The sequence below is a fragment of the Lodderomyces elongisporus genome, chromosome 1 (assembly GCF_030384665.1).
Source record: "Lodderomyces elongisporus chromosome 1, complete sequence".
NCBI classification, from domain to species: Eukaryota; Fungi; Ascomycota; class Pichiomycetes; order Serinales; family Debaryomycetaceae; genus Lodderomyces; species Lodderomyces elongisporus.
Genome location: NC_083673.1, coordinates 670118 through 696194, shown reverse-complemented (window position 1 = coordinate 696194; position 26077 = coordinate 670118). Strand labels below are relative to the sequence as shown.

Here is a 26077-nt window from a genome sequence, read left to right as displayed (position 1 = left end):
ATTAACACTACTTAAACTACTACTACTACCACCACCACTGCTACCATAAACTACCACTACTGTCATCACCACTTCGAGTCATGTCCATAGAGTTTTCCAGTACCGATCCGTCAACCCCGGTATACCATAAACCAGCGGAAGCAACAACAAATTGCAATGACCTTTTAGTAATGGTCCCAGGTAATCCCGGGCTTGTGAAGTATTATATTCCGTATTTAAACCTTATTCAAAAATCTATACCACGATTTGAAGTATATTGTATCGGATACGCAGGGTATTTTGATAAAAGTTCGAAACACTCAACTACTTCAGCTAAAGTTTATAATGTCGACGAGCAAATTCATCATATGCATCAAGTTTTAAAACAAATCATTTTGAACCATTGGAAGAAAGATCAAGATCGACCACCAAGATTGTTTTTCCTATCACATTCATTAGGTGCTTTTATTACGCAACGAATAATTATCAAACTTTTCGAGGATAATGAGCTCGCTTCCACCAAGTTTAAAGTCCAGTTCAACGGGATGATAACCCCTACAATATACGATATTGCCGGTTCAGAATCGGGCACGAGTTTCACTAAAATGATGAACTGGAAAATTCCCATTGTTGGTACAGCACTTGTGCTATCCTCAATTCTTTCATTTGTTCCACTCTGGGTTCAACGAAAGATATTGACAAATCATTTCCAAGCACCCCACAAAAATGATGTGTTGGCAGATACGGGACCAGGCGAGAACTATGGTCTCGAAAATCTGGTTGAAGCGACTATTGAGTTGGTAAATTCTGGCCAAGCTATTAATCAATGTTTGAGCATGGCAAAGGATGAAATGAAGGTTATTGATAATCTGGATGCAATCAATGATTGGATATTTTTGGACCAGCAAAAGCAAACAGAGGAAACAGAAGAAATTGGAGGGCAAAAGAGAAAAAAAGAGAGAAATTGCAAAGAGATAAACAACACCGAGGCAGTGTTTAGCGAGATGAGAAATAGGGGAAGCAACACAAAAATTGGATTCAAGAACTGGGTATTTTTTGCACAGAATGACCATTGGGTTTCAAACATTACAAGAAATTATTTGTTGGGAAGGTATCAAAATGAACAGAGAGTAGGAGTCAATGGAGGGGATAATTCCGAACAAACAGAATGTGAAGCAGAAACAGCGGTACAAGCAAAAGTAAAAATAGATGAAAACAATAAGAAAGATAATTACGCAAAACTGGGTAATTTGTTTGAGGTGTGCGAGAATATCAAAAGACCCATAAAACATGCATTTTGTATTAATCAAAGCCAGGAATTTGCAGAAATTACCGTTGATAGAATAAAGAAGTTGTGTCCTGATATTTTAGAGTACTATTAAACGTAATAATATGTTAAATAAGTTTGTTGAAAATATTTATCAAGAGATGAAACTCTAGAATTAGAAAGATTGGTAGATTTACATAGAGACTATTCGCTTCTACTTTGCCGTAAAACATGCAAGCAATAAGAATAGCTTAATTACTCAGACAATGCTGTTGTTGGTTACAAGACCCAAACAATCTTTAAACTGCTCAACACATTACTGCTATTGTGTAAATCATCATCATTAGTATCATTATTGTTGACTATCATCACCCCTATTATTGTTATTATTCCTATTATTATTCCTATTGTTATGATCATCGGATAGAGCCGAATACTCACACACACACACACACATATACACACAGGCACACAAACATAACGGTCTTTTGTTTTATTTTCTTGTTCTCTGCAATATATTTTTTTTGATCTGTTTGCAACATTAAATCTAGCACTAGTAACCTGCATTAGATGGCTGACTCACCATGATTCGTTTGCAGTGCAAAAAAAAATAATAGTTTATCATTGAGCCATCATCTATTAGCAATTTGACTCAGAGTCACTTTTGACATGATTTTAGTATGAATGTTTGGATGCACTTTAGCAGAATTTTTTTTTAATTTTTTTTTTTTTGGGAAAAAGAAGGAGGTGGGCTTTACGGCTGAGATGATTGTAAATGTCACTTACTCACTCCCAACAAAAAACCGACTTTTGTGACTCTGATCCTTTATTGTGTTTTGGGAGTCTAAATTGGATCAATCTACTTTCTAGCCCATCTTTACTTCTATTTACGCTTTTCTTTTTTTTTTTCTTATTATCTTTTTACTTTACTTTTCATCTTTCTTTCTTTTTTTTTTTTCGAATATAAATAGTTTCATTTATCATTCAAAACTCCATTTCCGTTTTCTTCTTCTTGTTTTTTTTTTATCCATTCTTTTTTTGTTTACAAAATAACTTGTAATTATCAAAGTGAAACAAGTGTACAGCATGAGTGACAATAAAAGTGTCGACCAGGAGTCAAGACTCAAAAGTGTTGAACATGCTTCAGAGGAATACGATGTTGAGCAATCATCGCAAGACCAAGAGCAACAATTGCAGCTGCAAGATGAATTCACCGAAGATGAGAAACACCAATTGAACAAGATTTATCGTAAATTGGATTTCAGAATTATTCCTGCATTGTGGTGCTTGTACTTTCTTACATCGTTTGGCTCCAACTGTTATGGTTTAACATTGACAATGAACACCGAACAGGGTCATTCTTTGATCCAGTCATTGAATCTTACTTCAAAACATACTTCAACTGCATCAGCATTGTATTATGTTGGATACATTATCTTTGATGTGCCCATGAACTTGATTATGACCAGAGTGAGTCCACAATCGTGGTTGGCAAGAATTGTGATTACCGTTGGGTTGGTGTATGCCTGTTATTCTGCCTTGGGTAGTGCCGGTGCCTTGATTGCCGTGAGGTTTATTAGTGGTGTTGTTGGTGCAGGTACTTGGCCAGGTATGAGTTACTATGTGTCGTTGTGGTATCCCAACGATAGATCCACTAGACGTATTGGATACTATTTCACTGCAGCCCAGATTTCTGCTGCCGTGGCTGGTTTAGTTAGTGCTGGTTTCCAAAAGATTGATGGAAATAGAGGTTATTATGGTTGGCAATGGATGTATATGGTCTATGGTGTTATAACCATTGCCGTTGGTATCTCATTGCTTTGGTGGTTGCCAGATAGACCTTTCAAGATCTATCAGGACTCGGAAAAGAAGGCTATGCAATTTTACAATAGGTTTTTCACTCCTAACCATCCTTTAAACTCTGAGGATAAGGAATTGCACAGAAGAGATTTGGAGCATAGATACAAATTGCTCAAGTGGACATGGCGCGATGTTGTTGAGATCTTGACTGATTTGAGACTCTACCCCTTGGTGATTATGTATTTCGGAGTTGTTGGTACTGGCTTTGGTTTGGCTGTGTTTGGATCAACTATTATCAAGGCTAATGATCCTAACTTGACTTCGATCCAAGTGTCATTGTTGTATGCGCCAATTTGGTTATTTGATCTTGGCGGTATATTGACAATTACTCCATTTGCCGATAGGTTTAAGAGATTGAGACCAATAATCTTTAGTGGTGCTTGTTTGATTATCATTACTGGTATGGTTGTAACTACTTATGCGCATGGTCCATGGAACAAGTATGCTGGTTTGTTGATTGCTGGTTATGGGTTGGGACCAACTGTGCCAATTTGTATGTCGTGGTCGGCTGAGATTTTCCACAAGAGATATGGTGATGTTGGAACTGCAGTGAGTGCAGCTATTGTTAGTGGATTGGGTAACTTGGGTTCAGTTACCGCTACTTATGCGTTGTACACCGGTTGGCCAGCAGATGTTGCCAGGTTGTACGAGTACTCCAACATGATGTTGGTTTTGATGTTGGGTGTGAGTATTATCTCGTCGGGTGTCTGTTACTTGATCAAGGATAAGATTAGACAACAATAAGTCAGAGGTTGGAGTCGAGAGGTGAGAGGTGCGAGATAGAAGTTTAAAATGGGTATAGAAATGGTACTGCATTTACGAGACTAACTTGTCTAGTCGAATTACTGAACAATATCTTTATATATATATATACTTATATATATATATATATATATAAATCGGTTGATGTTTGTGAATAGAAACACTTTAATAATTAATATAATTGCTAATATTTTTTGTTTTTTATGATGAAAGATTTCTTTTCTTAAAAGGTATTGTAACAACTTCTTAAAACTGTTTAGGAGTTTGACAAAGGAGTATTGTAAACTGCTGTGTAATTTATACCTACTTATTTGATTTCCCATTTCTTTGCCATTTTTCAATTCGAGTTGGTTGAGAAGGGGAGGAAAAGAGGAAAAGAGGGAAATAAGGGAACAGGAGATTATAATTCATAGGCTTGCCACATAGAAACCTCTAGTTCTTAATTATCAAATTGCTATTCTTATTTTATCTATTACATCGCTTGCACGTGACACCAACATAAGTTTGCAAAACAACAATATTGCAAAACAGGTGTCAGAATTAAGCTTTTCTTTATCCCTTGAGAGATTTAATATAGAAAGGAAGAAAAAAAAAAGGGGGGGGGGGGGAAAAAAAGAAAAGCTACATAATATAGATATCTTATCCTATTAGAGGATCACTTACAGGACTGTTTTTTTATTTTGGAAGATTTATATATTGAAGCAAGCATATGGATCACATAGCATAGGACTCACACACCACACACACAGAGCCAATTGTAGGATTGAATAAAAAGCGATATTGAATCAGAGCTCAGATTGCGGAAACATCTCGAATTATAGAAGATCTTAACCCCCCTGTTCTTCTTTTTTCATTCATTTATTTAATTTTCATTTTTAATTTTTAAATTGTTTTCTTTTTCTTTTTTTTGGAGTTTTGGACAAGGAGAACCACCAAAAAAAAAAGAGAGAGAAGAGAGAAGAGAGAGGGTAGTTGCATTTTGCTTACTAAAAGGTTTTCTATGTGGGTAACAATAATACCTCATAGTATATATGACGCAAAAAGCATACATCTCAATGGGCCAAGCCATACCATTTGGACACATTTTTTTATTTTATTTATTTTTGTTTCCGACACTACTACTGTTATGATTAGTAAGCTCATACACAGACACAAACGGATGTGGATACAGCTGTTGAGAGAAAGATAAAGTGGGAATGAAAGAATGGCAGGAGTTGATGTAAATTATTCAAGAAAAAGAAAAAGAAGAAGAAAAAGAAGAAGAAGAAGAAGAAGAAGAAGAAGAAGAAGAAGAAGAAGAAGAAGAAGAAGAAGAAGAAGAAGAGCTAAAAGTAAAGAGGAATTATGCCACTAACACCCCAGGCAGAGAGCATGGGCCATATATCCGCACACTTGAAGACACACATCCACACATATGTGTGTGTTGATGTGTGTGGGTGGGTGCTACCATGTAAAAGCAAGTATTTGCCTTGTGTTTTCCATTAAAGCGGTTCTCCAAATTCCATTCACTTTGAATTTCGGAAATGTAATTATGTACTTTTTTTTTTTATTTTTTTTCTTTCTCATATATTTACATATATTGTTCTAGCGTAGTGTTTATCACTTTCGGCATTTTAAATTCTTCATCGTTTCAAGTGCAAACTGAAGGAGTAAATTTGTCAGCAACATTACGGCATTTCAAAACCTGTTTGTGCATTAGTTGTTGGCGTGCTCTATTCTATTCTATTCTGTTCTTTGCTTTCTTTCTTTCTTTCTTTTTTTTTTTTTTCCTGTTGTTGGTGGTGTTGTTGTTGTTTCCAAGCAAGCAATTGCTGCAGATGTCATTCAACGTTTTGACCATTTAGAGATGTAATTCATTGTATCTATCTATATATATATATATATCTAGACATTTCCCATCTCATTGACTCAATCGTCCTTGTTTCTTTCTACTTTTTTTCACTGTTTTTCTTTTCTCAATTAATCATTTAACAACTTAGATAGTATACATATACATCTAACAAACACACACACACACACACATAAACACACATAAATATATATAGCAATATCTTGACAATAATGAAGGCAGCAGTTTTCTCAGGTACACCTAGTCCATTCACAAAGGCCGTTTCTGTTGAAGAGATTCCAACTCCAGAAATCTCTCAAGATGAGATACTCATTGAGGCTGTGTCATATGCCATTAACCCAACTGACTGGAAACATGTTGAGTGGGGAATTGCTAAGCAAGGCAATGTTTTGGGTAGTGACGTTAGTGGAACGGTTGTTAAGGTTGGTTCCAATGTCAAGAATTTCCAAGTTGGTGATTCTGTGAGTTCATTTGTTAGTGGTAACACTAGCTCCAAGAATGGTGCATTTGCACAATACGTTGTTGGCCACCCCAACGGAACTATCAAGTACGATGCAAAGCTTAGCAAGGAGACTGATGCTGCTCCAGGTTTGATCAAGTCTTATCCAGGTGCAGCTAGTGTCACTTTGGGTTTGGTTACTATTGGTATATCATTCAGTTACTTTTTGCGTCCAGATGAGCGTGGTTCAAAAGATGGCGAAAACTATATTTTGATTTGGGGTGGTGCCACTGCTTCTGGTATGTTGGCTATTCAAGTTGCTAAGCTTGTGTACAATTTGAAAGTTATTACTACTGCCTCCAAGAAGAATCACGAGTACTTGAAGTCACTTGGTGCTGACTATACTTTTGACTATAACGATGCTGATGTTGTTGAGCAAATCAAGAAAGTTGGCGGAGCCAACTTGAGATTTGGTTTGGATACAATTGCCGTCCCAGAAACTTTCCAAAAGGTGTATGATGCCACTGCTGAAGTTTCGGGTGACTTGTACTTGGACTCGTTGTTGTTGATGGATGATTCGTCAATCACTTTGGACGACAAGAGAGACAATTCAAAGATCCACTATGGTAAGACTATGGCATACTTGGTTCTTCAAGAAACCAAAGATTTGATTTCATTGTTGCAAAGACCCGAGGGCTTGTTGAAATACTATGAGCCATGGTGGTTTAATGTGATGCCCAAGTACATTGGACAAATTCAACATCCTAAATTGAAGGTATTGCCAAAGGGTTTGCAGAGTGCTGGTGAAGGATTTGAGTTGTTGAAACAGGGTGTTTCAAGTGAAAAGATTGTGTTTGACTACTAATTGGGTTTAGTTCAAGTTTGCTTCAAATAAGAAAAAAACACAAGGTTTTCTTTTTCTTTTTTTACATCTTTTATTGTTTCCCCAAAATTAGAAATGAGAAAATAGAAGTATAACTATAAATATGAGTATATATATGTAGATATAGATATACATACAACTTGAATTTGAAAATGAATACGAATCTTTAGGTGTTTCTTTACTTTCACCCCCCTAACAAGTTAAGTTTTAAAGTTTTTGGAATGCATAGAAACAAAATGGTGATACAATGTGATTAGATGTATTTTTTTTTTTTGCTTATTCTTAATGTTGACTTATATTTACACTTACACTTGTAATTTACCATCGTTGTTATCGTAAAAAAAGCCTTCTCTTGTCATTTGTTAGTATGTATATGTAAATGTACAATTATATATATATATATATATACATTTCTATAATGTTATGTCTTTCTTTCTTATCGTAGACTTCCTGATTAGGTATTGTTACTATATGAAGAGTAGGGTCGATGGTAAATGCGAGAATAGGAGAAGATTACCTCCTCAAAAGAAAAAGAAATTATACGCAAAGCGCATGACCACCTTTTAAAAATACCTTTTGGAGGTATATGAATCTTTCTTCTCTCTGGTCCAAACACAGACAAAATCAGACCAACAAGCAAATAAGGATACCCCTCTTCATTCTTTCTTTTTCATTCTTTCTCTTTCTTGTTTGGGTTATTTCCATCCTATGATTCTCACTCTTACTTCATTTGTATCATTGTGGTGAAGCATTTTTAGTAGCAAGAGAAATAACAAAATGATAGAGTCGTTGGTTTCTTTTGTTCTCTTACTTTTTTGTGCTGAAAACGGCTTTTACGGAACAGTTGAAGTTCAAATGTGTTGCAAATATATTACTAGTAATCTTTGGGAAGAAGTGGATGGATAAAAGGATGGAGAATAAGAAGGAGGGGGGATGAGGAGGGGGGAGGTGCGGAAGTGGTGTGCCTCTTTCTATAGTGTGGTGTAAGATGAGAAAACGTGATCCATTTTCAGTTCTCCTATTTTTCATTTTCAGAATTTTTTTTTTTTTTTGGCGTTCCCTTCTACAACTCTACAACTCTACAACTCTACAACTCTCTATTTAATGATTTAATTTTGAGACAATAAAGAATTTTGGATTGGGATAGAGTGGGGGGTATATATTAAGGGGGGGCTTCTTCTAACTTTCTGTTTGTTGAGTAATAATTGTTTTACTTTACTTTGCGCATAACAAAGGCGGGTCACGGTTACTACTTTGTTAGTTTGTTAATAATTAGTAGACACAAATAGTGAGATAGTGACATAGTGAGGCAGGCAGACAAAAGACAAAGAAATTTTTATTTTTTTAAAATTTTTCAGCAATTTCTTTTTTTTTTTTTTTTTTTTTTTTTTCACAACAGAATCACACAAGCATAAAGAAACAGACACAGAAGCAGACAATCTGTAGACATAGCCAATTTTGGAGGAGGAGGAATACTCACACAAAAATTCTTTAACAACCGATAAGGTACAAGTTACATATCATCATCATCAACATCATCAACAACATCAACATTAACATCATTAACAAAAGTCACACAACAACACAACCACCACCGGCAGCTTCATTTGCAGACTCTTCTACACTATCGTTTCTGAACAAAAAAAAATACTTTTATAACGCATCTTTCTTTTCCTCATTTTTGCAACACCCCACTTTGATTCTTCTATTTTGGTTTCAATTTTGGTTTCACTTTTACTTCTTTTACTTTCCGCAAATCTCTACTTTCCAAGATGGAGTCTATACCGCTTACATTCACCCATGAACATCGATCAGATCGTTCGCTTTATAAACTATGGAAACTCACAAATGACGTACTGTGCATACTGTGCTCTAAAGTACCAACAACAGAGAGACTAAACAACAGATCGTGGAGACTTTTAAACCAACGCGTGCTAAGGCAGCACCACTACTCAAACGTGTCTATAGACAGTATTCAGACATATAATGGAAACAACAAGAACAACAACAAGAATAAGACCGGTACTGGAAGTAGAAGTAGTAGTACTAGTAGTAGTACTAGTAGTACTGCTGCTGCCGCGTACGTCGATATCACTGCATCTCTACAAGACGCAGAGTTAAATGAGCTTCTTAAGGAGAAATTGACAAACCTCAAACCGCAACAATCTCAGTTTATAATGAACCGGCCATCTCTATTCACACACTCTTCCAACTTTACCCAATACCAAGCATCGCGGAAGGAGGCTAGCATAGAAGAGAAAAAGATTGAACAATACAACTACTCACATACAGAAATCCATCATGACGATGACATGGAGGAGGATAGCAGTAATAAAGAGTATTTTGATGAAGAAGCCGGACTTCTGTCTGATATCTCTGACATATCTGACGATTCCGATTACGAAGAATGCGAATATGAAGTATCTCGACAACATACTCAAACTCAAACATTTTCACAAGAACCCACTGAATTGCAACCTGAAAATACTTTGGAAAATAATGCACGTACTATGGACGATACTACTCAAAAACAAAGTGGTTTGAATACGGAATTTAATGAAAAAGACACAGGACTTATGCAAAGTCAAATATCATCCACGAAACAGCATACCTCCATCAACAGGGAACACGAATCATTATTCAGTACTGGTAATAAAAGCAACAAGTCCACACAATCATCCTTACAGAGTATAAAGAATGGCAGCGTACATGGACAGATAAATTGCGACAACTCAAAAGATGACGATGAAGGATATCTGTCAACAGACATATCAGAGGATGAAGAAGGCAGCGATGACGAAGAAGAAGAAGAAGAAGAAGAAGAAAGGGGAGGAGAACCACAGCAACTAGAAGATAAGCAAGAAACAATGGAAACAAAAGTAAATGATGAGATGGATCCAAAGTTACTTGTACGCGACGAGGAACCAAGCTCTAATAATGTGAAAGATGATAACGAAAGTGAATGGATGTCAATCAGCTCAAGCTCTGTTGCTTCCTCAGCAATCTCGGGCAATGGAGATGGCGTAGTGGCAAGAGCAGCGCGCGATGAATCGCTTCAATTCACAAAAGTTCAGCTTCCTCCAGCATCCACTAGTTCAATGGAGACAATTTCTTCATCATCCGACCATATACAAGTACCCAACACCATGCCAGCTTTGCCCAAACCAAGGTCTCTACTTTCTGGTTTATTTCTCAATGAGTTGGCACATCAAAGTGCCGAATCATCAGCAGGAGCATCTACAAATGCATCTACAAAAGCAACTACAAAACCACTTACAAGACCAGTTGCAAAACCCATACTCAAACGATCCAGCACCACGGGAGTGACAACAATTGACCAAGAAAATCAAAGACCATCAATTTTATTTAATAGAAAGTTTCCTTCATTTACAGATGTGGCTAAATTGTCGAAAAGAGCTTCTACAGTAGGTGCACTACCACAAGCTCAACCACAACCACAACCACTAACAACAACAACAACCACAACAATAGCACCAACTACAATCTCTGCTACAGGAACCAATTCCTCTTTGTCATCACCTTCATTACATGCACCTACAATGGCATCTCTTGCCGAATTACAAGACGACGACGAGATAGCGCCTTCCAAAAAGCAAGCAAGTGTGGTTGGTATATCGGATATAAGCGTTTCAAAAGTACCCAAAGCACCAGAAATTACCGATGAAGAGCACGAGAAATTTTCGAGTAGCTTAAACAGACTCTCAAGATCGGTTTCTCATCATTCATTGATGGCGTTGCTATCCAAATCCACCATTTCATTCACTCGATTATATTCTGCACCACAAAAACTGAAATTACACGCACGTCCTTTGGAACATAAAATTCCCGAATCCTCTAAATATGGTAATGTTGCATTTAGCACCGGGAGTGGAAATGGAAATGGAAATGGAAATGGAAGTGAGAAGGGGAATGATAGCATTAATGGTAGTGACAATGGCATCTTGGATAAGCAAGATGTCAAGCGCAATCAAATGGCCGAGCCAGAACACGATCACAGTAATGGTAATAGTCATATTCGCGCACAGAACCATAAGCAATCCCCGAGTTCATTAGCATCTTCTTCGTCAATATTGATCAGCTCTTCCAAATTCTCAAACACTCCACCTCCACCAATTGCACCAACCCAAATGCAAAACACTAGTATTCCCGAGCCTAAACCAGAATCGAATATAGAGTCTAGATCAGTTTCAAGGTTGGAAAAGGATTTGTTCCAAACTGAGGACCTTAGTCAATCATTAAAGGAGGCTTTAATCATTGATGACAAACTAGGTAAAGTAGCAATGCCCGATAGACGATTGATCAAGAACTACCAACCTCAAGTTCGAATTGGCATCGCTGGCGATGACGATTTTGACGATTATCATGCAAAAGGATGGTAATTGTCAAAACAAGCTGAAAATAAATAAAAAAATAGATTGAAGAAACCAAAAGAAAGAACATGAATTTCGTATACTACATATAGACTAACATGCAGAAGAAGAAGAACAAGAAGGAAGAAAAAAAATAAAAATGGTGGAGGCAATAAAAAGTTGTATAACATTAATAGATCTAGACATTTTCATTTTAGATGATGTTTTTTACTTCCATATAGATTGTACTAATTTGCAGCAAAATTTTTAATAAAAAATGAATTTTTTTTTTTTCCTTTTTTTCAAAGAATTGGTTGCAGTTGATTTATTTCTTTTAATAACAACTTTTCTATGGATAAACTGCTGGATTTATCTACGAAATCTGTAAGCAAAGTTGTGTATATTTTTTTGAATGTTGCAGCACTGACCATTCTCATCTTTCCTCTCGTTACTTTTTTTTTTTCCATCATTAATTTTTTTTATTATAAGTTTTGATATTTCCCTCTTCCCAGTGTGTTGCGAAAAGTAAGTTGTTAAAGAGATACACTAAAGCCTAGTTAGAAGCCAGATCTCTACTTTCTATATACATATATATATATATACATATATATTATTATTCTTTTTTTTTAATTCTTCTTTTTTTTTTTTTGACTTTTATATTTGTTCCTTTGGAACACTCAAAAGATACCACATCTCCTGCTTCAAGTTCACTATGAAAACATGTTACTATGAGCTTCTCGACGTAACACCTTTAGCCACCGATCTTGAGTTAAAAAAAGCGTATCGTAAAAAGGCACTTCAACTACACCCCGATAAGAATCCACACAATGTGGAAGAAGCACATCATCAATTCAGTCTTGTGCGTGCTGCATATGAGGTATTGAGTGATCCGCAGGAACGAGCTTGGTATGACTCACACAAGCTGAGTATTTTGAATGAAGAGGAGGTAATGGAAGACGAAGTTGGCGAATCACACATCCCATCAATTTCAGCTGACGAGATTTTGCGATATTTCAATCCGGGAATGTATACTACATTCAATGACTCTCTGAGTGGATTTTTCGCTATAGTGAGTCGATTATTTGAGAGGTTAGCAAGAGAAGAAGTTCAACATGGTAAATACCAAGGAATCGAAGAGTATATGAAATTTAAGGATGATGAGAATAACGTGCATGTTCTTGATCCTGCACTTTTGAAATTTCCATTATTTGGCAATTCTCACGCCGAAGCCACCGTCATTCGAGACTTTTATCAAGCATGGCTGAGCTTTGCCACCGTGAAACTGTTCAATTGGATGCATGAGTATCGATATTCTCAAGCACCAGATAGAAGAACACGAAGGTTGATGGAACGTGAAAACAAAAAGACCAGAGATGAGTGTCGAAAGGAGTATAATGAAACTGTGCGAAAATTCGTTGGGTTTGTGAAACGAAGGGATCCTAGGTACAAAACAGCTATGGATGAGATTGCCAAGATGCAGAAAAGAAAACAAACACGGGAGATTGAAGAGCAAGTAAAGCGGTTGAAAAAACTAGAAAAGGAACAAAAGAAAAAGAAAATGGAGCAGGATGGTGGGTTTGTGGAACAAAGTTGGCAAAAATTGGATGCTGACGAACAAAAAGACTTTGAAAAGATGGTGAGGGACGAATATGGACATAGTGGAAGTGATGTCGATATTGACACGAATGACGACGATGAAAACAGTTCAAGTGATGATATATCTACAGATTCAGAGTTTGATGAGTACACCAGTGACGTGGATGGGGAGATTCATGAGTTTGAATGTATTGTATGTGACAAGATAATGAAGAACGAAAAACAGTATAAGATCCACGAAGAGAGCAAGAAGCATAAAAAAGCGGTACGACAGATGCAGTGGGAAATGAGACAGGAAGGAATTGAATTAGGTATTGACGATGATGGCGAGGATGAGTTTGAGACCGCGGAAAGTAGTTTCGATGAAGTCGATGAAGTAGATGAAGTCGATGAAATCGATGAAAGTGAGGAAGCTGATGAAATTGATAAAGATGAATTGAAACCTAGGACGGTGAATGGATTTGAAAAAGAGCTGAAGAAGGAAAGATCAATATTGGGAATTTCAGCCGATTTAGAAAATGAGGCACACGGAATTGAAACCAAGAAGCACAAACAAAACGATTCTTGTGCAAATGATTTAGCAAAGCGTGTTACGCAAACAAAATACGAGAATGCAGACCTTTCTCCCGAATCAGACGTAGAATCAAAAAAGGATGATTATTCAACTAGTTCAAAGAACAAGTTAGAGGAAGAGCTTGCCAAGCTAATGGGGGACACAAAAATAGGCGATTCAGATGAAGATGACTGGGACGTGGGTAATAAGAAGGGTAGTAAGAAAACCAAAAAGAAAGCAAAGGCAAAAGTTAAAGGAAAAGCCAATGGAAGTGAAAATGGAAAACGAAGTGCTATTGGGACATCTCCAATATCTCGTGAACAAACACCATTTGAAGAAGGTGTACAACAGGATACTTCTTCTGCCTTTGCCTCTAATTCGCGTGGTACTGAAAAATGTGCTGTTTGCGGTCTCACTTTTGAGTCTAGAAATCAGCTATTTATCCACGTAAAACAGTTAAATCATGCGGCACCACCAGACTCTACCAACAAAATTTCAAAGAAAAAGAAGTCCAAACACAAATGATTTAGGAAGTTTTTTTTCTGACACACGATTAAGGGTGCTTGTAATGTGCTTTTATGATAGTCTTTTTCGATTTGTTTCATATTTGTATCTTCATATTTATTTGATATTTATTTAATATTCTTAATTTTTTTATTTTATTTTTTTATTTTTTTTATTATGTTTTGATTCTATTCTTGTGATGTAATTTACTCTATACTAGTATATAAACAAGTGATAAATATTTATTTGATACCAGTTTTAGACATTTTCACCTTAGCAACAATTGGTTCATTGATACCTCTTCCAGAGAGTCCAAGACCCATGCCTTTGCTCCATCCTAGCCTCTCCAACATTTGTCTACCCAAATTGTTTTGATCAATTTCGGGCGCTTCAGCACCAACAATGTCACCTTCCTTGAACTTGGCTCTGCCACCACTATCACTACCCCTCCCAGATATTGTCTTTGTCTTTTTATCCTTAGGGTTAGGTTTACGGTCGATGCGGTGGAAAATTGGCCTTCCACGCATTATTGCGTTAACACGTTTGTAGTTTGGGAAATACTTAAAGGTGGATTTGGTTTTTGATACCTTGAGATAATGCCTCACACCTTGCTTGCCACATTTATCAGTCGTCATGTGATAACAATCAGCCATATTCTTAATTGTGTGGTGACCATGAGAATCCAAAGTGGGGAAGCTCATTGAGTGGCGAGATTCATCTTTTAATAATGCTTCGAATTCTGCTCTAATTTCTTTTATCAGTATCTTTTCAGGATACTTGATCAACATGTCATTTCGTAATACTGCTTCTTCAACCTCACGGTCTTTTCTTGCTTTACGTTTTTCGCGTTTGTTGTGGTTGTAATTTTTGAGTTGCCTGGTTAACGAACTTTGTAAATCTGGATCAATATCTAGATCATCAAAAGTGGACCTCGATTTTGCCGGAATGTTACGCGAAAAGTCACGGTCAAGCATAGGTACAAGTCCCTGCGTGCTGTTTCTGGTATACGCAATAAGTCTTCGAGGCCGTCTTCTGAGTCATATGGATAATCATCTTGACCTGAGGCAAACTTGTTCTCGTCCTCGTCCTCGTCATCATCCTCGTCATCATCACTTTCGTCATCATCATCAAGGCCATTCACGTCAATTGTAAATGCATCCAAATCTTCTTGTGACTCGGATTCATTACCACCAACCATGCCCTTAGTTACAAAAGACAAAAATTTTGCTAAACGATGCTCCTTGACTCCATTGGCAAGCACATAATCTACAACATCTTCTTCATCAAACCAGAAAAACTCGTCAACTGTTGTTCCTGTCAATTCTGCACATTTCACATAGTATTGATTACTGATGCCAAATCTGACATTTGAAACTTCAATCTTGGACACATCAAATTCGTAGTCTTCTTCTAAAAAGCCATACTCTGGCTCTGACTCTGGTTTGTCTTTGCCAGTCCTTTCATTGCAGTTGATGAAATTATTAGTGGCGTTTTTAACAAGGTCTTTTGGCTTGCTTTTTACAGTTATTTCTTCCAACGAGGATGAGTTATCAACATTCTTAGATCCGGGAATACTATCCAGACTCTCATCACGTGAGAGTTTCTCACTATAGATGTTATTCTCATCCAAATACGAGATAGATGAAACATCATTTTGTTTGGCAAATTCTTCTCCATTTATATCTTCGATTGAAGCATCATCTAAGTCATCATCGGAGTCATCTTCAAAGTCATTATTTTCATCTAAATCTTGCTCTTCTTCTTCATCACCGTCCTCATCTTCGCTTTCAATTTCACTTTGGTTCTTACCAATATTTACAAACTGCTCGGAATTTTCCTTGTCTGCATTCAATATACTATCATCAACATCACTTTCTTTATCTTCTTTGTCAATAATATCCTTCTCGTTCTTTTCAACAATACCAACATCCTGTTCCAAATCGAGTTCCTTTTGAAGCTGGACAAGTTTTTTATCTAAAACTTTTCGCAACTCCTCCTCGTCCCAATCTTCCTGACTATCTCCTTCTTCTTCATCATTCCAAAGTTCACTTGATTGCTCGTCCGCCTCTTCATTAGCATCATCAGTCTCATTTTCATTCTCCATCTCCTGACCATCCTTTTCCTCCTCCTCCTCCTCCTCCTCCTCCTCATCATCATCATCGGCTTCTGAATCGGCTTCTGAATCGTCCAATGAGATACTTTTAAATTCCTCATCGATAATGTCTCCATACTGTGTCTTCTTCTCTTGAGTCAATTTATGCAATATGACATTTGGATCATAAACCTCTTTAGCTTTGATAAACTCTATAGGTCGATTTCGAAAGGTTTTAGATGCAAAATCTTCATATCTATGTGACTCAGTGTAAGCAGCCTCTTCGGCTAACTTTCCATACCTTCGCCTACCCATATTTCTCCCAACTTCAGCCATTTCTCCATTTGGAATGTATATCGAGTCCAGATCCATGAGTTCCTGGTATTGAGATGAAGAAAGCCTGTTATAAGTATTTGAACTGGGCGATTTACGTTTGTTTCCACGTGTGCGGTTTTTCAGTAAGTTGCGAGAACCTCCTCTAGAGCCGCCTCGTGAACCACGAGTCCTTCTGTTTCCTCTCTTTGGCATCGTTAAATATTAAAATTATGTTTGTTTATCGTGACAACTTGAGTACCAGACGAGTTTTGATCTTACTTCTGAGTCTCCTCCTATTCTCCTTTTTGAAATATACTTTGGTTCGTTTTTGGTTCGTTTTTGGTTCGTTCTTGATTCGTTTTCGGTTCGTTCTTGATTAATTCTTCGAAAATTTTTTTGCCCTTTCTTTTTTTTTTGTCTTCTTAGAAAAATCGAAAGGAACTGTTACTTGAGGTGAAATGATGGCAAAATACTGTTATTGTCTTTCAAAAGCATTTAGAGCTCATCAATCGAGCAAAACGCAAGTTACTCAAAAATAAAGGTAAAGCCAAAGCCGCATAAAATGTGGCTTGTGAAAACCCAGTTGCTATTACTTGTTACGGAAGTACGAATTAGCGATAACAAAAGTTTAGAGCATTAGAAAGCGATAAGGAGCACAGACAACTATTCTAGTTTACTCCACATACAACTATAATTCCACATGCCACGTTGAATTGTAGAGGAAATATTTTTATAAGAATACACACACACACACAAACACACGGACATATAAATATACACACACTTGCTTAACACTTACAGCAAAGAGTTTATTATGAGTTTAATGTCGGATGATTCCGAAGTTTTTGTGCAAGCACCAACTGTAGCAAATGCTGAGTTGAATATTGAGGCAAAACCTGAGGCAAATGCGCAAGTAAACGCCGAGGCAGATTCTGATGCAAATCTTGGAAATAACTTGGGAGAGCAGCAAACTACAGACGAGTCCGCATTTGGAAGAAACATTGGCAAGTTTACAGCATTTGTGAAGGAAATTACTGGCAGCGGTGCAGAAGTAGAAGAGCAAGAGAAAAGAAATAATCATACTATTTCTGTTGATCCATCATCAAATCACGAAAACACAAGCTTTGAACCCACTACATACAAAATTCTAGGTCGAGCATATACTAGCACCACCGATGCTAGTGCACGTGTACAGGAGTTGTTATGGCTCTCATATAGATGCGGCTTTGAACCTATACCAAAATCAGATGATGGGCCCCAACCTATTACATTTTTCCCGTCAATAGTGTTCAATCGACTGACATTAGTTAATTTGAGCAACCTTCGCAGCCTCTTGGATAAGGACCATTTTACAAGTGACGCGGGATGGGGTTGTATGATTCGTACATCTCAAAATTTATTAGCGAATGCACTTCTGCGACTTTTTCATACCACTGGCGGTCAACCACAAAACTTTGCTGATACCAAAACTGAGGCCGACGTGATTGAATTGTTTCAAGATACGTTGAGTGCGCCATTTTCTCTTCACAATTTTATTAAAGCTGCAAACAGTCTGTCCCTAAATATCAAGCCAGGACAGTGGTTTGGTCCGAGTGCAGCATCACTATCTATAAAGAAACTTGTCAATGATTATAACTTTATACAGCAAGAAAGACAGAGTGAACGAGACAGTGGACGAGACAGTGGACATAAAGTTCCGACACCAAATTTAAAATTGCACTCAAAATCAGCAGATTCAGATTCAGATTCAGATTCAGATTCCGATGCAATTTCAAAACGGAACTCAATACCATACGTCTACGTTAGTGAAAATTGTGATTTATACGATGATGAAATAAATGCAATTTTTGAACTTGAACAAAGACCGATTTTGTTTTTGTTCCCAATACGTCTTGGGATTGAGCAAGTGAACAAATATTACTATTCAAGCATCTTGCAAATCCTAGCTTCTAAGTTTTCTGTTGGCATAGCGGGAGGAAAACCATCATCAAGCTTTTACTTTATTGGATATGAAGGTGAAGACGACTTAATATACTTTGATCCGCATTTGCCACAAATAGTGCAGACTCCAGTGAATCTCGAGAGCTATCATACCTCGGAGTACAGCAAATTGAAGATTGACCAACTCGATCCCTCAATGATGATTGGAATTTTAATTGAGACCATTGATGAGTATCAAGAGTTCAAAATGTCATGTTTTGAGTCCGATAACAAGATATTACATTTCCATCCGTTGGTAACAACCGCTCCTCGAGAGTCGTCGATTAATCAATCATGGGAAGAAGTGCAGGGCGAAGAAGAATTTGTTAATTTGAATATAGTAAAGAATGAAGAGGACTTTGTAGATCTTGGTTCAGCTTCAACGCAGGGCCAAAATCATGAACCGAGTTAGAATCTAAACTAAGAAATGAATACGGGCTTGTAATTACATAATTTGTATCTTTTTTTTTTACCATTTTTTAACAGTTTTTTTTTCATTTTTTTTTTCATTTCTTTGTCTGGGTATTGTCTTATTAGGTTTTGTTTTTGCAATATTCATTTTCATTTTCCATTTCTTCAAATAGTCATCTTTAAGTGAGAGAATTAAATTGCCTTCTACATAGCTCAAGTGAAGAGGATGGGTAAAGTGACCATTCTCTACCGATATTTACCTGAATTGCGTTAGACTTGTTGTGACCGTAAAATAAGTAATTAGCAGATAATTTTATATAATTCGAGTAGAAGTTTAAAGTGCGACTTCCATGCTTCCCATTTATATTCTTCTATACCAACTTAACTCGTTGGCTTCACTCAATATCCCGAATAATTAGATATATGCGGCATAATTAGGTCGCTGTCATACATCCTTTCCTTTCCTTTCCTTTCCTTCCCTTCCTTTTTCTCACTCCCTTTTATTTTCAATGTTATTGTGAATGTTGTTATCATATTGTTTGTAGTTATGCTATATATCTTCCTCTTTGCTTTACACTTTATATTCATTTAATGGTTTACAATAATACTGCTACACCCTTTTGGAGCACCTCCCACAACGTTTCTCTCTTGCTTTGTTTTCCTTCTTCGCAAGAAATGTCCCAAATGTTTTCGCCTAGTTCCAAGTGTTCTTTAACCGACAAAACTCTGATGTTTGCAAACCATGCACCTGAGTCAATGCCAGCTTCGTTCTTGTAAAAGTGGCAAAGGTTAACTTCATCATTCTCGGCAGCTTTGATTTTTGCCTGAGCCAATATAATCTCTAATGCCCTTTGGTCAACGGTTTCTGCACAGTTGTCATTCAAGGTAAATGTTTCCCATCCAACTAGGTATCGGCCCTGAGTATCAACGTCGATCCAATCTAATCCAATAAAGCATTTTATGGGCAAGTTTGACGTTCCATAATACCATCCGGTTAGTTTGACTGTATATTTAGTTAATTGGTAAGCCCAAAAGTACGAATACTTGATGATCTTGAATATAAAGTTTTGGTAGATATATTTAAAAGTCTTTGCAAAGTACTTTGAGGCCCAATTTGTTAGTTCTGAAACTTTGTTCTTAACAAATGATGTAGTTACAGCGTTTAGCTTATGTGCTGGAATGTAGTTTTGAGCCAATTGTATCAAGTCCTTGTCATCGGGTTTGTTATTGCCACTTTCATTTTCACTCTGTTTTTTGGCCCCATCATTCAGAAGGTAATCAATCGCATCAAGATTAACCACAAGGTTGATATTTTCCGGGTGCTCAAGCTCATTAAGTTTCATCTGGTATGGGTCAATACCGTCGTGCAATTCTCGAAGAACAATATTCGACTTTAATCCCGAATGTGCATATAAAACATTATCAACTATTTCGTTTGTTTTGACTAAAAGTATGAAGAAAGAAAAAATCACACCGATACGGGTAAATGTATGCATTGTCGTCTTCTATTCTTTTTCTTTTTCTTTTTCGTTTATCTTTTTCTTTTTCTCTTTCTTTTTCTTCTCCAAGTTCCGTAAATTTCTCAAGTCTACCTTTGATCTGTATTCCTTTTCGATAGGTTTATTGATGGATACAATGTAAACTCCAAAAACTGTATTTAAGAAGAAAACAGTTTGGTTGTGAATTGGAATTGTTAGGATAAAGGGTCAATTCATGAAGTCAACAATAGCAAATCATTTCAAGGAAATAGGAAAAATTCATCACTATTTATACTGCTATTCATTTCCTAGTTTGCTGTATATTCCCCACTTGTTGCTCAATCACACGAGGATCTACAAGGTCTGGAGCAATCATATAAAAGAACCTTTGACATATATAAACGTAATTATTGTTTTGTGTTTTTTTATTTTTTTTATTCTTCTTTATTTTTATATTTTTTTATTCTTTTTTTATTTTTTATTTTTTAATTTTTTTGTATTCTTTTGATTTATGTCTGATAAAATTTGTAATACTAAGAATTTCTTTTTGTCGTCATAATTGTCGCAAAAAGATTCTTAAGTTTATCAAAAGAGCTGATTTGAGACACTGGTCTTTACTTTTATTTTTTTCTTTTTATAAAGTGTTTGGACCATACTCGTTCTATAGTTTGCAACTAAGGATCCATCAGTTCCAAATCCTTATTAATTTTGGTTATTACTCATTATTAACAATACCAAGTACCATTTTTAGCTTTAAAAATGATTGAGGATAGTTTGAAAATATGCACGGTTTGTGCTTCTAACAATAATAGATCAATGGAGTCACATAAACAGCTAATGGATGCAGGATACGACGTCCATTCCTTTGGTACGGGTTCAGCGGTGAGATTACCTGGGCCGTCGATTGACAAACCCAATGTTTATGAATTTGGAACTCCCTACGAGAAGATTTTGCAAGACTTGGTGAGTCAGAATGCCGGTAACACATATGAGCATAATGGTGTCTTGTCAATGTTGAGGCGAAATAAAGATGTTAAGAAGGCACCAGAGAAATGGCACTCGAACTACTATGCTGGGAAATTTGACTTGGTAATCACATGCGAAGAACGGTGCTTTGATAGTGTTATGGAGGATTTGATGTTCCGAATGTCCAATAGAGATCAGAAAATGGAATTGAAGAGGGTTGTTCACGTTATTAATGTCGAAATCCGAGACGACAATGAAAATGCAATAATAGGCGGAAGAGGTATTTTAAAATTGGTGAATATGATTCATGATTATCGAAGGAAACAGCTTGCAGAGAAGGCTGATGATATTGAGGATGAGCTGGTATTATTGTTAGAAGATAATATGATGAGCATACTCACTGAATGGCAAAAAGACCATGCACATTTACAAACACTATACGGTGTATCATTCTACTAGTTTGTATGGCGGAAAAAAAATTAAAATAAGAAAAGGATGACGGAAAAAGAATGAGGAGAATATTTGATGGTGGGCCGGGCGTGGGGGGGGGGGGGCGTTGGCAATGTATCTCTTGTACTTTGATAGAGCAGATAGAATTAGGCTCAAAATCAAAAGCAGTGCATCCATGTAGTATAATTAAATAGACTAAGCAAAACATTTATTTCACTTTTTGATTATTATGAGAATGTTAAAAGCGCAGAATTGATTTTAAACCTTCAACATCGTTCTGTGATTACTCATTACTCATTATTCATAACTCATAACTCATTACTCATTACTCATTATTCATAACTCATAACTCATTACTCATTACTCATTATTCATAACTCATAACTCATTACTCATTACTCGTTTTCCATTCTTTTGATTTTAATTCACCAATTTTAGAGACGTAAACGCGTCATCCAGATCAAGACACACTTATCTACTCTCAGATTCCTTCATCTCGTATTCTATCTCTCTTTTATTAGATTTTGTTTTGATTTTTTGATTTTTTGATTTTTTGGTTCGTTTATTTATTTGTTTATTTGCTTATTTATATATTTGTTTATTTTTTTGGTTATTTATTTATTTAATTTTTATACTATCATTAAATTTCATCATATTTGATTTTGTTTACTGTTCTTCTCGCGTTTTAATTTTAGCCACCAAAAGATTTGATCTTTATACAAAACATACATAAGAATACCAACTACTTTGCCCGTTGAACCTTAGAACAATACATCTTTTTTATTTCTTTCTAGTTTTCTTTTTTTTTTTTTATAGATTTGTCTGGCTGTTTTTCTTTTTTTCTTTTCGTTTTCCTTACTTATAGCTAGCATTAGTGATTTCTTTTCCCCCCTTTCCTTTTTGTTTCATTTTGAAGGACCTGTTTTTACAGGTTTTAACTCAAGAGATAGAGTTACTGTCACATTTTTGTTACTGGAATACACCACCCACTCATTAACCCTTATACAATGGATCAGATTATACAGAATGGATCAGCAAAACGAAGGCGTACTAGACAGCCAGTGCCATTTCAGCCAGGGTTTTTAAGGAGCATCAAAGTATGGAATTTCACCACTTATTCATATACGGAGTTTGTCCTCTCGCCCACGCTCAATATGATTATTGGTCCAAATGGAAGCGGTAAATCCACATTGGTTGCTGCTATTTGCATTGGACTTGCTGGGAAAATCGACCTTATCAAACGGAAAAACTTGAAATCAATAATCAAGACAGGACAGGAACGTGCAAAGATTGAAATCACTATGGAGAATTTTTCCGGTCTTCCACCAATTCGAATCAAAAGAGACTTTTCGGCTAAAGAATCCGTATGGTACTTGGATGATAAAAAATGCACGGAATCAGCAATAAAAAATTTGAGGAAAAAATTCAACATTCAATTGGATAACCTTTGCCACTTTTTACCACAAGAGAGAGTTGCAGAATTTGCAGGATTATCACCTGAAAAATTGTTATTGGAAACTGAGCGAACGTTAAAGGATGGCCATTTATTGTCTTTGCACGAGGATTTGATTGAAAAAGACAACAAGAGTCAAGAGTATGAAATAAAAATAGATCAATTGAAGTCCAGACTTGAAGTTTTGCATGGCGAGAGGGAGAAATTGGAGGAAGAGGCTCGAAAATTGGAAGCTTACGATGCAAAATCGCGCGAAGTTGAAAACCACCGCATGCTACTTCCATATGCCAAATGGCATGATATCAAAACGAAGCAAGCAGATTTAAGACAACGGAGAAATGAATCTAAAAAGAGGTTGACATCTTTTGACAAAAATTTTGTCCCACTAAAGCAAAATTTGGAAGAGATTAAGGAGCAAATGGAGTTGCAACAGACAAAAACTGTGGAACATACACAAAAACTTGGGGAAATCAAGAGCAAAATCGATGCCAGTAAAGAAGAAATGCGGAATGCCAAAGACGAAATTACTGGTTTGAAACTGAGCTTGGAGTCGTACAAGACGAGAACTGAGCAAAAAAGACGCGATTTGGAGTTGGCCAAAGTAGAACTCGCAGAGTTACAAGGGAAACTAGATAATTCAGAAAGAATTGATCAGAATGAAATCACTTTGTTAAATGCACAATTTGCGGAACGCAAAGCAGTCTTGCGCGATCGTCAAGAAAAAGTCGAAGAATTGAATTTACAGGTTAGGGATTTAGGTGGAGAGTTGAGTGACTTGAATATGAAGCTTGATCGCATGCGTAAGAAATTAGATGGTAGTGACAAGTTGGAGTTACTAATGCTGGCATCAAATCATTCTTATAGGCTTCGTGACGAGTCCTTTAGAGCACATCTGGATCTTAGGAAAGTAGCAGAGCTTCAAGGAAAATACTACGAGGCCCCTGTAATTTCCTGTAATGTGACTGACAAGGCATTGGCTCCAGCATTGGAAAAGATTATCGACAACAATACATTGTTTGCATTCACTGTAACATCGAATGAGGGCTATGCAGCATTGACACATTACTCGCAAAAGAGGAAAAGCAACACTCCACTTCGTCAACTTACAGAAGTCCGAATACCGACATCAGAACTCACCGGTGATAAACTTTCATCACTTGGATTTGATGGGTATTTAATAGATTACATCAAGGGGCCTTCCGCTGTATTGAGTATGCTTTGCAAAGTTTCGAAATTACACATGATACCAGTAACTAGGCGGGAGCTTAGTGAATCACAATTGAAAAGGTTAACAGACTCTTCAAGCAATTTCCCTTTCAAGAAATTCATAGTTGGCGATACTTTATTCACCATTATAAAATCAAGGTATGGCTCACGTCAGGTTTCGTATTCCACAGAAAAGATTCTGAACTCCAAGTATTTTGCGGTTTCGGGATTATCTGAAAGGGATAAGCAAGTAATCAACTCACAAATCGAACAACTTGAACTGGATATTTCATCGAAAAAAAACGGTTACACCGAAATGAAGACGCAGATGCAAGTTTTGGATAGTGAGATTAGAGACATCAAATCTCAAATGTCGGAGATCAAGAATCATCTGCACAACCTACAAGAGGCAATCAATAGTGTTCTCCGCTTAGAAGGAAAAGTCAAATTAGCTACTGAGAAAGTACAGAGGTTGGAGAGGGATGCCAACAAGGATTATACAAAAAAGATCAGGTCCTATGAGCAAAAAATTGCTATCAAGTACAAACAATTTTCTGCAATTACTGCTGAGCTGAGTAAATGGTATTATAAGCTTTCAGATCTACTAATTCAAGATAAAGTCTCTCAATTTGAAAAACTTTACTTGAAGAATAGAGAACAAAGTGCTGTTGCTTTGATTAAAGAACTCGAGGCAATTCAAGAAAAGCTTCACCTTGATTACCGAAAATTCAAAGCCGAGTATGAAAAAATTAAAGAATCTCCTGAATACAAGGAAATACAAGCTATGAATGAGAGAACTTCTGAAGAAGTGCGCAAGGTTATCGCGGAATTGGCTGAGCCATATTTTGAGAATAATACATTTACCGAGGAGACCATCAGAAGAAAGATTGAACATTTGGAAGATGAGTTATCGATCATGTCAACAGCAGACCGGGGTTCAGAAACTCTTTTACGTGCTAAACTTGCTGAAATTGATAGGGCGGAAATTGATTTACCGAAATTTGAAAGCGACAAGTCCAATTTGGATGAAAGGATAAAGACGATCTCCAGCAGTTGGGAAAGCGAATTGGATAAGTTTGTGTATCAAATCTCGATGGCATTTAGCAAACGATTTAGTAAAGTAGCAAGCGATGGACGTGTTGAATTAGCAAAATCTGAACGGTTTAAGGATTGGAAATTGCAAATAATGGTGAAGTTTAGAGAAGAGTCGGAATTGAAAGTTCTTGATCATCAGTCGCAATCGGGTGGAGAACGAGCAGTGTCCACTATTTTCTTCATTATGGCTTTGCAAGGTTTATCGGATGCACCATTTAGAATTGTTGATGAGATCAATCAAGGTATGGATCCCAAGAACGAGCAAATGGCTCACCGATACCTTGTTCATACTGCTTGTAAGAACAGCAAATCGCAGTACTTTTTGGTGACGCCAAAGCTTTTGACTGGGTTGTATTATCACCCAGATATGATGGTGCACTGTATTTTCACTGGTCCTTTGATTGAAGAGAATAACGATAACAATAATTCCGAAGGAAGTTTTATGGATTTTGCAAATAACCTTATCTCAGTTTAGGTGCCAATGGCAAATGTGTTACTTTTCTATTCACGATATTATTTATATATATATATATATTTACATACTTATTTATCAACTTGACTTTATTCCG

General features: G+C 36.6%; 10 protein-coding genes across 10 annotated transcripts; 8 read left to right on the top strand and 2 right to left on the bottom strand. All coding sequences in view use genetic code 12, as the record gives it.

Moving 5' to 3' along the window:
* Positions 1-80: 80 nt before the first annotated feature.
* Positions 81-1361, top strand: PVL30_000251 (uncharacterized protein; the record flags this gene model as incomplete). Its single annotated transcript, XM_001527686.1, has 1 exon — positions 81-1361. One exon carries the CDS (start codon positions 81-83, stop codon positions 1359-1361), a length of 1281 nt encoding a protein of 426 aa, XP_001527736.2.
* Positions 1362-2332: 971 nt separating this feature from the next.
* Positions 2333-3850, top strand: PVL30_000250 (uncharacterized protein; the record flags this gene model as incomplete). Its single annotated transcript, XM_001527685.2, has 1 exon — positions 2333-3850. The coding sequence occupies one exon, from the start codon at positions 2333-2335 to the stop codon at positions 3848-3850; it is 1518 nt and encodes a 505-aa protein (XP_001527735.2).
* A 2079-nt stretch (positions 3851-5929) lies between these two features.
* Positions 5930-7021, top strand: IFR1 (Zinc-binding oxidoreductase alcohol dehydrogenase; the record flags this gene model as incomplete). Its single annotated transcript, XM_001527684.2, has 1 exon — positions 5930-7021. One exon carries the CDS (start codon positions 5930-5932, stop codon positions 7019-7021), a length of 1092 nt encoding a protein of 363 aa, XP_001527734.1.
* A 1790-nt stretch (positions 7022-8811) lies between these two features.
* On the top strand, positions 8812-11439 carry PVL30_000248 (uncharacterized protein; the record flags this gene model as incomplete). Its single annotated transcript, XM_001527683.2, has 1 exon — positions 8812-11439. One exon carries the CDS (start codon positions 8812-8814, stop codon positions 11437-11439), a length of 2628 nt encoding a protein of 875 aa, XP_001527733.2.
* Positions 11440-12121: 682 nt separating this feature from the next.
* On the top strand, positions 12122-14083 carry PVL30_000247 (uncharacterized protein; the record flags this gene model as incomplete). Its single annotated transcript, XM_001527682.2, has 1 exon — positions 12122-14083. The coding sequence occupies one exon, from the start codon at positions 12122-12124 to the stop codon at positions 14081-14083; it is 1962 nt and encodes a 653-aa protein (XP_001527732.2).
* A 221-nt stretch (positions 14084-14304) lies between these two features.
* On the bottom strand, positions 14305-16682 carry SQS1 (squalene synthetase-like protein; the record flags this gene model as incomplete). The annotated part of the gene is made up of 2 exons (XM_061119159.1): positions 14305-14972; positions 14993-16682. The coding sequence occupies 2 exons, from the start codon at positions 16680-16682 to the stop codon at positions 14305-14307; spliced, it is 2358 nt and encodes a 785-aa protein (XP_060975142.1).
* Positions 16683-17292: 610 nt separating this feature from the next.
* ATG4 (Cysteine protease atg4) lies at positions 17293-18861 on the top strand (the record flags this gene model as incomplete). Its single annotated transcript, XM_001527680.2, has 1 exon — positions 17293-18861. One exon carries the CDS (start codon positions 17293-17295, stop codon positions 18859-18861), a length of 1569 nt encoding a protein of 522 aa, XP_001527730.2.
* A 595-nt stretch (positions 18862-19456) lies between these two features.
* Positions 19457-20356, bottom strand: PVL30_000244 (uncharacterized protein; the record flags this gene model as incomplete). Its single annotated transcript, XM_001527679.2, has 1 exon — positions 19457-20356. The coding sequence occupies one exon, from the start codon at positions 20354-20356 to the stop codon at positions 19457-19459; it is 900 nt and encodes a 299-aa protein (XP_001527729.2).
* A 798-nt stretch (positions 20357-21154) lies between these two features.
* On the top strand, positions 21155-21763 carry SSU72 (RNA polymerase II subunit A C-terminal domain phosphatase; the record flags this gene model as incomplete). Its single annotated transcript, XM_001527678.2, has 1 exon — positions 21155-21763. One exon carries the CDS (start codon positions 21155-21157, stop codon positions 21761-21763), a length of 609 nt encoding a protein of 202 aa, XP_001527728.2.
* A 998-nt stretch (positions 21764-22761) lies between these two features.
* SMC5 (Structural maintenance of chromosomes protein 5) lies at positions 22762-25983 on the top strand (the record flags this gene model as incomplete). Its single annotated transcript, XM_001527677.2, has 1 exon — positions 22762-25983. The coding sequence occupies one exon, from the start codon at positions 22762-22764 to the stop codon at positions 25981-25983; it is 3222 nt and encodes a 1073-aa protein (XP_001527727.2).
* Between the last annotated feature and the right edge of the window lie 94 nt (positions 25984-26077).